Here is a 10,777-nt window from a genome sequence, read left to right on the forward strand (position 1 = left end):
ATTTCTAAGGTTTTTAACCCAAACTTTCAAAACTTGGGAAGCACCTTGGTCAACCTTGGCCTGAGACTGAGGAGGAGTTTTCTCTAACAAAGACTGACATTGCCCTTGACCTTTAATTGAATTTTTCACTTCATCAGGCATGTCTATCCGATTCTGACTCGGATCTGAACTGGTTTCAGGCATATTTTGTATTGGAGTAACTATTGGTACTACACTCATATCCCAACTATCCAATTCTTCACTCATTTGATTCTTCCCAACTCACTTCTTCTTTGTGAACCTCTGAAGGCAAAACATGATCTATAAGTACAAATCTAACCTTTCCACTACCAAACACCTTGACCAAGTATGTGCAAGGGCCACATATTTTCATGACTCTTCATGTTGGCCATTTCAATCACCTATAATGATGATCTTTCACCTTAACCTTCTCGGTTTAACATCAGACTTTTTTCTCTCACTTTACCCCTATCATGACTCTCTTTCTGCCTGGGTTGTTGTTCTTCTACTGACTGTGCTAAATGTGGCTTCAGCAATGAAAAACTCGCTCCTCTAAGAAACAATTCAGGCCACATTCTCCCAGTAGTAATGTGAGGCGTGTTATAATAAATAAACAAAAAATTCACCAGTTTGTGATTCAATGACAACTGACTTTTTTCCAATTTGCATCTAGCATTGGTTTACCAAGAGCATGCTTAACAACGCACTCTGCTGTTCCATTTGAAGTAAGATGATACAGTGGAACTCTAGTGTTTTACCCTGTTCATTCTCACGAAATTTGAAAATTCTTCTGAACAAAACTGAGGACTGTTGTCAGACACAATTTCCTCTGGGAACCCATAAGCTGCAAACAAACTGCGCAAAGTATCTAGAGTTTAACCAGTTGTGGTTTGATTCATCAGAAACCCCTCAACGCACTTGGAATTGTTATCTATCACAATGAATAGCTGTTGCCCTTTAAGTTCTGCAAAATCGATGTGCAGTTTCTGCCACATTCTTGCAGGCCATTCCCAGGGTTGCAAAGGTACCGATGGCAGCTTCTTTTCTAATGCTTGGCCTACTGTACACTGTTCCACTATGTCTTCTATGTCCTTATCAAACCCTGGCCACCAAAGATAGCTTTTTGCTAGACTCTTTGTCAAGCACATCCCTAAGTGTTGATCATGTCAATCACACAGCAATGCAATCTGCACCTTTCAGGAATTACCACTCTGGCTCTACACATAACACAACCTTTTGTTACGGACATTTTGCTTGCCATCTGTCTGTATGCAGAGGTTTTAATTTTTGAAGTAGGCTGTGGCGTGTTTTCGCAGACCCTCTGTTTGTGACATCAATATGCAAGTGACGTTAAGCAAACTCTCTTATGGGTTAATGCAGAAGGATTGTTTATCCAGGACACACGCACGCACGCACATGAGATAGGGAATAAAAAGAGTTTTACAACTATGAATAACTTCAGAAAAAACAACTATGGATTCATGAATGTCAGGGTCCTGTTGTCAGAGTCCAGTGAGAGTTCCTTCACGTTGGAGTTAAAGTTCAGGCAGGTTCAGCTGGTTGAAAGCAGGAGTTGTCCAATTCCTTCAAAGTTGGTGATGGCGCAGCAGGATGCGATTGGTAACCAGAGGCTTAGTTCACCCTACAGACAATGGCAGAAATCTTCCAGGGAACCAGGCTTCGAGGAGGTTTCGACTTGAGACAGGCTTTGTTGTCAGCCTGGAATCCTGGCTTTGGTACTGATAGGCTGGATGTTTAACAGCAGACTGCCCTGGGAGTCCCTGAATATAACATTAAAACTTTTCAAAAGCCAAAGGAGCATAGATCATGTGGGAGTGCCCACTGATGAGTCGGTTTCAGGGTAACAATCAATCAGTTTCTATGCCTCTGGTCAAAATCTAGTGTTCACCTGAGGAGATAGGTGGTGGTTATTAGCCCCTCTGCTGGTATAAAGAGTTTTGATGGTGCTCTCTTTGTTATAGGTACAGATTGGGGAAACAGACCATCTGCTGCTTCCTTGTTTCATTGATTGTAATATGTCCATACAATGATAAGTGTGAGAAGAATGAGGGCTGAGTTTTATCCTGTAATTGCTGTTGGAAGTTTCCAGAACTGTAGCCAACTTGCAAATTATTTAACCTGTAGTAGCCATGTTTTTGATCCAGCAAAGTCCATTTTTCAATAAGCAGAAAGTAAGGCTCGATTTAAACAGCTTATGATCTCTTTCATGTCATATCACATGACACCTTATCAACTGACAACTAATTCTTTTGCATAAAAAATGACCTGATTTCGAAATCCAGTGTCTGTGCTGGCCACCCATTTGTGATATAGTAATACTATACTGGATCCCTGTGAATTGTTCTGCCAATGTCATCTGCTGTGACTGGCAATCCTTCTATGTCTGAAAAGAAAAATACACCTTTCTTGTTAGGCTGTACCTCAGATGGGGTTGGTAATCTGGATTATCAGGAACGTTGAGGATGTCATTAGTAGTGAAAAATATCTCTAGCTGCTCCACACACACACCTAAAGGCTCTCAGTCACGTTTACGCTCTTCTAGTTGCTTAAATAACACCTTTTGTGTTGATGCTGCCATCTTTGAAGGTCAGCCCACCCATGTGTACAAACAGCTTACCTTCTAGGACCAGATTTTTAAGCCTATTTCTCACCATTGATTGAGAAATCCTCCATGGTTTTCACCACCAAAATAAAAACTCAACGTTCCTCTGTTGGTTCACTGGAAACCTTTAAAACCCAAATTTGCTCGGCTAGGGAAATCCACAGTCCCACTCTCGTCGGTAGACTGTAATATCTTGTCAGGACCAAATCATTGGAACATATGCATGCAGTTCTTAAAGCCAACTGAACTGGTTATTCCACTTTTGGTTTATAAATATAGATAGACAAATGGCCATAAGAGGGTGCTGTTACATCATCAGCCAATATTGATCATCAGCAATTATTCTTCTACATACAGGAGTTCAAGAGATTCTTATATAATTTTTTTCACTTCCCACTCTTCGCTGCTGGACATCCCAGCATAAAAGTATTACAGTAGGCAGTAACCACAAGGATTCAGTCCGTCAAAATGAACTATATATAAATGCACTGTCAAGTTAAAGGGCAGTCCTACTTCAAGTTAAAATGATTTATCTGGATCCCTGTCTGATGTAACATACCTCTAATTCCCTACTTGTCTCCTGATTTAAAAAAAATTCTTTCATGGGATGTGACTGTTGTTGGCAAGACCAGTGTTTGTTGCCCATCCCTAAATGCCCTTGAACTGAGTGCCTTGCTAGGCCATTTCAGTGGGCAGTTAAGAGTGGTCTGGAATCACATGTAGGCCAGACTGGCAGATTAAGGATGGCAGATTTCCTTCCCTAAAGGACATTAATGAACCACATGAGTTTTTACAATTGATGATAATTGTCATGGTCACCATTACTCAGACTAGCTTTATATTCCAGATTTATTAATTGAATTTAAATTCCACTAGCTGCCATAGTGATATTTGAACCCATATCCCCAGAGCATTAGGCTGGGCCTCTGGATTACTAACCCAGTGACATGGCCACAATGCTACCATCTCCCCTAGTAATGATGAGCTATACATTCTAGCAAGAGTCGCTGGATAGCAAGAGTGCAAACCCTACCTGATTTCCCTCACCATGACACAGAGGCATGGTGGTCAACTGCAAGACTCCAGCCACAATGCCAACTGACAAAGGATAACTCAGTGATGACCAGGGATTTAGCACTGATGTTTTAGTCAGTATAACAAAGTCATGGCCCCAGCTTTATGATAATCCATCATTTCAGGTCTAACTCAGTTAATGTCAGTATCCTCTGTAGGAAGGAGCCCAGTTTGGAATCCTTATTAGGCCCTGGATGGCAATCAGGGAACACCCTAGGGTGGCACTGCCACTTGGCACTTCAAGTAATCTTGGTGCTAAATTCATGAGTGATTGAACACTACTGGCAATTTGAGTCCACTGGGACCTAAACTCAGATTAGCAGATCCATTTCAGTTTATCCAAATGGAGAGAGAAGAAGAGGATGCCACTTCCTTAAAGTTGACTTCAAACCCAGCAAGCCCTCTAATAAACAACATTAGTCAGCGCCCTGCTTGACCCCCAAGATCATTTAAACCTTTCTTGCAAAATGTATCAACCTCATTAACATTTTTATGAAGCAAATGTACCTTTGAGATTAGGCCAATGCAAACTTCAATCCATTTTGTTAAATCTGTATCAAAATTAATATGCTGGATATATACTAAGAAAGTTACTTTAAAAAAAAAGAGGTTGGGACACTCCACAATATCACAGGTACAACTTAAAAAGGCAAAAGAATTCCTTGCCAGCTTCTGTTCCAAGCCAGTTGCAAAGCACAACTAATCACGCACAGCAATACGTTTCAACTACTTACAAACACCAAATCTTCTTTCCTGATCTTGTGAAATACCATTTGGCTGACATTGTGCCTCTGCAATGTTGGCGATGTTGGCAGATCAGAAGCACTGTTGCTCCTCAAGACCAGAAGATTAGATTTATCTGCAGATGTACATAAATATATATAAATGAAAAGCAAACTATTCAATAAAACACATTGAACATTACAGGATTGCGGTTCAGTAACCATTTAACACACTAACTATAATCATTATTCTTCTAACTGACGAGAGATTTATCTATCCTCATCTAGCAAGTAACTTCCTCCCTCTTCTCTGGTCCTTAGTATTCTTACTTTCTACCTGAGGGAGGGAGGCCAGGCACCCACTTGGAGACCTCTTACCAATGTTAACCTTGGACAGGTGCCATGCAGATTCAGTAGCAACTTTGAAAAGGAAATTGGATAAATACTTGATGGAAAAAAATTGCAGGGCTATGAGGAAAGTGCGTGGGAGTAGGACTAACAGGAAGGTCTTTCAAAGGGTTGACATAGGTATAAAGGGTCCACTGGCCTTCTCCGTGCCCTTTAATTCTATCATGCTTCCACCCAATGCTGATTATGCATGAACACCAGGCAGCAAATTTAAATGAGCTGTGGGCTCTGAGAGCCAGAGATAGGCATGCTTACTTGGTGTTTATTCCCGAATAAATTTTATATAAAAACATTCTACTGACTGCAGCTTTTAAACATTTTCCATTTTCTTCAAGGAAACTTTCTGGAGTATGTGTGATCGTTATCTTCTGAAGATTTATTTTCTTTAAGTTACTGCTTTGCTTGAGAGGCAGAGGATATTTTCTAGAGTAAATGCGTTAACTAGATTTATTTGAGCATTTCTGCCACCGATCTCCCAGAAATGGTAGAGTTTTAAAACAACGTAGCGAGTAAGAGTTATGATTTTATTTAATTTTAAAAAAAATTCAAGGTCTACAGAATTATTCCAAAATGCCAAACAAAGCAATAAATCAAGTGTCAAAAACCAAAATCATTCGTGGAAGGGATGCATGCCTCCAAAAGCTCCATGTGAAAGAAAAATCTCATTCCTTTTAACACTCACATCTCCTTTACCAAATCTTCAAATCTAACCATACTGCTTATTCAGTTTGAGTGCACTACAACATAGGTAATCTAAGTCTTAAGCAGATATTAGCTGTTTAAATTGTGACACTCTTAAGTCTAATCCTTTATCCTTAAACATAGTTACATTAAGGGTCATTTTTGATTGGCAAAAAAAAATTGTTAATTTTTGCTAAGTTTCCAGGTTGACACAGATTATTGATAGTTCTGCCTCTCTTCATTGCAGCCTGTCCGAGGTGTCTCTATTTATATTACTTCAGTTAGTGTTCCTCTGAACTTTTATTTCTCATTTTCTGTTGAGCTGCAAATACACCATCTCACCTACTGTTCTTCCTCTCTAAAGACTTGAAAAATCAAGACTTGCTGCATATTCATCTGCTCTTATTCTTTTCCAGGATTTCAAACTCTGTATCTTATTCAGTCTTCCCTTCGTTCTACAGTTTTCAAGGATCAAAATCCCAAGCTACTTTCTACCTAGCTACTAGCCTAGTGGTTATCGGCGTATGTTTGACTGGTGATTTTTGCTGCTATGCAAACATCCTTGGGACCTTGTTACAACACCAAATAAATCTTACTAGAAGAACTGTAGTTAAACCCAATCATGGCTAACATTTCAAATTTTGGTGGTTTTCTACAGATGGCACAGCATGCTCAATCCATCTGGATCACATGGACAGAGGGAAAGCTACATAAGCGATTTTAACCCTATCCGGCCAGAGGGCAGTTAAAATTGCCCAGAAGGTCTTGCCCACTGACAACAGACTCCCTTCTGACAGAATTCAATTGAGGGGCCTTCTTCAGATTTGCAGATTGAGCACCAATGATGCCTGCAGAGCCCAAGTACTATTTTAACTAGTGTTCTGATTGAGGAATCCGCCATGTTTTTCATCACCAGGTCAAATTAGGGGAACAAAGGGTTGGAGCCAAAAGGAGGTCAATAAGGTCAGGGCTGATCTGCTTGCGTTTCGAATTCCACATTCCCATCTACCCCCGATAATCTTTGATTCCCTTGCCTAACAAAAATCTATCCATCTCCGCCTTTAAAATATTCAATGACCCCCGCCTTTTCTTATAGGGCCAGGTACAGCAAGAGTGCTCCTCCGGGCCCCCAAAAAGAATATTTAGGCATTCCCTGTCCATGCATGGCATCAATGTCCTGATTGCAAGACCCTCCTTGCCACTTCTTCGAATGCGAGGCACCATTCCTTTGGCCTCAGCTGGCAGCCTCATGCCACCTAATATGCCACTTCCACCCGCTAAGTACCTTTTCTCACTGGTTTCGGGCCAGCAGCTGACAGAGGACATACAGACGTGGCCCACAAATTAAACTCCTGCTGCTGAGGTCAGGAGGGTTTAATACTTACCTGGTAGCTACCACCACCGCACCCCCCACCCCCACCCCACCAGCCTTTTGTCCTGCCCAGGTTAAAATCAGGGCTCACACCTCTGAATCTGTACAAGAGTATTGGCCAGAACATTTGCACAGTCCCAATTAATGAGAGATAACATGTAGAATTTGGAGACAGCAACGGACCGATGGTTACATTTACCTCTGAACAGACCGAATAATTTTGGTCAGTGGAAACATTACCTTTTGGTTTTGGTGGACAGCATTTGCTAAACTGGAAGATAACACCATCGGAACGGACAATCTCCTTTTTGTAGCAGTTTAGCAACTCTCTGAGGCTGCTGAAACTCTTCTTTGCTCCATTCAGATTGTATTCATTATTTTCATTCTTGGTAATCAAGCAGTGTCTGCATTCAGTCACATTGTCTTTCTAAATAAAAATAATCAGAGGACAGCTTAAGACAATACATTCCCCCATTATTATGGATAGTCATCTTGGGAATCAATCTGAAGCTAGTGCCATCTCTTCCTCATTGATCGCTTTAAACATTGGAAATGTTCGACTATTAGGAGGGGAGGGAGGCAAGGAAGGAGGAAGTGAAGGCAGGGAAGGAAAGAAAGAAAAGGATCTCTTGGAAACAATCACAATCATACTCATCAAATTATTACACTAAATTCTGATTACACTGAGCAACTACTGCGCTTAGCATTGTTTTAAGTATAACCCCCCCCAGAGTTAAATCTCCAAGGACAACAGTATGTTGAACTACCGTCTACCCAGCTCTCATTGAAAGCCCTGACAGATGTTATCTGATTTTTGAGGACCTCCCTGAAGTGGGAGGTACCAAATGACTAATTAGGAGAGGTTCAGAAGCCTGAGGGTGGTGACTCAGATGATGAGTAGGTTCAGCGACACACCATCCGTGATTCGTATGAGAATAGATTAATACATTTGAGATTCCCACAAACCCCAGAATGAGGTTTCAGAGGGTGGGAGGTATGTAAACTATCTTATCAAGGAGAATGGTGAGTACTTGGAACTGGCTGCCTTAGGTGACAGTAAAGGCAGACAGTGTGTAAATACTAAAAGGAAAATTGGGTGGATGCTTAAAAGAATAGGTGATTCAAAGATATTCTAATTTGGGCGCTGCCGGATGGTCATTTTTGGTTCTGTACTTTCCCATGCACAAACAATATGAACCACTATTACAAATGTACACACTTACCTCTATGGCCACAGTGAGAAAGTACTTATTAAACTCTTTGGGGCTACATCGAAGAATGTAAAAGCCTTTCTGATTTCCTGCCTTCCTGAGTTTATGCACAGCAAAGTCCATCCTGTTGCAGAAAAGAAAATAGTAATTAAATGATTTCTGAAGAAACTACTTTCTTTAGCATTTTGTCCTTTGAAGATTTGCATACCATGATAGGTGTCACACAAGAGTTCGGTTAGAAACAATGAATACAGTCAAACTCCTGTCTAGCAGCCAAGCTCCAGGGGCTAAGGCAACCCAGCTGAGGTCCACCGGGCTGGAGGTCAATGCCTGATCAAGAAGCTCACTGAATTCTTTCAGTCTCTGTGGGAGCAAAGAACCATCCCGCAGGAATACAAAGATGCTTCCATTGTCCACCTGCGCAAATGGAGAGGAACTCAGCAATCTTACGATGACCAGAGAGGAATCCCATTCCTCTCCATTGCCAGGAAAATCTTCAGCAGGATCCTTCTGAACCACTTAGTGCAACACCTCGACCAGGATCTGTGTCAGAGTCAGTAGGATTTCAGAAAAGGTTGAGGAGCCACTGATATGGCGTTTTCAGTTGGACAGCTCCAGCAGAAGTGCCAAGAACAGAACATAGTCCTCTATACCATGTTTGTTGACCTGACCAAGGCCTTTGATATACTCAGCCATGAGGGACCTTGGAAGCTAATGGAGAAATTCGGCTGCCCTGAGATATTCATCATAATGGTTCTAACAGTTCTATGATGTCATGCTTGTGTGTGTCCTGGATGATGGCAAGTCATCTGATCCATTTCCAGTCAGTAACGGAGTTAAGCAAGGCTGCATATTAGAGCCAACCCCCTTCAGCATGTCTCCTCTGTCATGCTATCCGACGCCTTCCGTGATAGCGATCCCGGCATCAAAATCATACATTGCATGGTTGGGAATCCGTTCAATCTGAGACAGCTCCAAGCAAAGACCAAGGTCTCCCAGGACATACCCATTTTCCAACCTGCTCCAAGAAAGCCTGATCTTAAGCCCAAGTTTCAGCCCATGACCAGAACCTGTCAGCGGTGGATAAGTTCACTTATCTCGGCAGCACACCCTCTCTTGAGCTATCTATATTGACGACCAGTCACATGCATGAATTTCTGAAGCAAGCGTAGCCTTTGACAGAATTGCAACATCAATCTGGGAATGAAGAGGAGTAAGCCAGCCTACCAAACTGAAAGACTATAAAGCAATAGTCCTGCCAACCTGCTCTATGCATGTGAGACTTGGGCGGTGTACCAGCAGCATGCCACTTTCAACCATGAGCACTTGAGCTGCCTTTGGAAGCTTCTAAACGTCAGATGGCAGGAAAAAGTACCAGACGCTTGAGGTGCTCACCCCAGCTGGCATGCCAAGCATATGGAGACAGTCACAACTGAGTTGGGCTGCTCATGCAGCCAGAATGCCTGACACTCATTTACCAAAGTGAATCTTCTAAGGACAGCTCGAGTCTGGGGTGCAGTCTCATGGTGGTCAAAGGAAGTGTTACAAAGACACTCTGAAGGTTTCACTTAGGAGTTATTATATTGACTTCGAGTCCTGAGAAAAGCTCACCCAGGATCATGATACCGAGTGCAACCAAATAAAAAAGTGTGGCCTCTTTTGAAAACAAGCATTTTTAAGAAGCAGAAAGAAAACGCAAGGAGAGGAAATCCCGGGTCAACAACTCGTCCAAAACTCTACCATCTGCAGTATCCTGTCCCATTTTCAGCAGAGCCTTCAGGGCGTGGATTGGCCTCAGCAGTTACTCACCCATCGGAACCCTACCGAACACCCCAGATGATGAACATGGTCATCTTCGCCTTGAAGGACAAACAAAGAGACCATACTGGTACCATCATTGCACTGAGCCAGAAGGTGGGTTTGGGTCTGAAATTCCCTACCTCAAGCAGATGCAGTGAGAAGCTACCTGTTTCTGCCCCACAGGATCAGTAGCTCCATTCATTTTAATGGACTCAGAAGGTTGGACTAGTCTGGGAATTGACCCCTGCTCTCCAATCCTGTAAAAATGCGCAGCTAAGTGGGGGTGCTATTGGCAGAGCATTCATATTTTTCAGTCACACTTCTTCACCTAATCCATGAATAGCAGGGGTGAAAATTGCGTTTGTGAAGCACAGAAGTACCAGGGGGGGTGGCAGCATCAGCAGTGTGCAGTTCTGCTCTATTACTCACCTCTGAAAATGTTACAGCCAGCGGCCAAATTGATACTGGATTGGACTAATTTTAATGCATCTCTCAGATACTATATATGGAGCAGGTTATAAGACCATATGTAATCTCGGTGCATGCACTGCACATAGATTGAAAAGGCAAAATAAAAGTTGGCCAAATGGACAACCAATTTTCATTCAATGCTTCTATTACTTCCAAAGATTTCAAAGTGCTGTCTTTTGACATTTTTGTTTTGAAATATAAGGGAAGTATGGTCTTGTTGGCATAGTAATGAAGCAGTGTTTACTGCCTATCCAGCTTCCTGATAGTTAACCACTCACTTCCCAGTTTGGAACTCCAATTATTCTTGCAATAGGAGCAACTCTCAGCACTTAATGTTCACTTCTCTTCAGTTGTCTTCTATAAGACATTGGAATCTGATCACCAGCAATGGCGCCACAAAATTTGAATCAGGCTT

The 10,777-nt window shown here is 42.0% G+C and overlaps 1 protein-coding gene across 2 annotated transcripts in view; it reads right to left on the minus strand.

Moving 5' to 3' along the window:
- LOC144699542 (tyrosine-protein kinase JAK2-like) overlaps positions 1-8,214 on the minus strand; it is a 35,504-nt gene extending 27,290 nt beyond the window's left edge. For both annotated transcript variants that reach the window (XM_078570597.1, XM_078570591.1), the window contains exons 1-3: positions 8,104-8,214; positions 7,121-7,307; positions 4,432-4,556 (exon numbers count right to left, since the gene is read on the minus strand). In XM_078570597.1, coding sequence (XP_078426723.1) covers positions 4,432-4,556; positions 7,121-7,307; positions 8,104-8,214 — 423 coding nt within the window. The remainder of the gene's footprint in view (positions 1-4,431; positions 4,557-7,120; positions 7,308-8,103) is intronic.
- Between the last annotated feature and the right edge of the window lie 2,563 nt (positions 8,215-10,777).

This window comes from Cetorhinus maximus, chromosome 2 (genome assembly GCF_964194155.1).
Source record: "Cetorhinus maximus chromosome 2, sCetMax3.hap1.1, whole genome shotgun sequence".
In the NCBI taxonomy this organism is placed as follows: domain Eukaryota; kingdom Metazoa; phylum Chordata; class Chondrichthyes; order Lamniformes; family Cetorhinidae; genus Cetorhinus; species Cetorhinus maximus.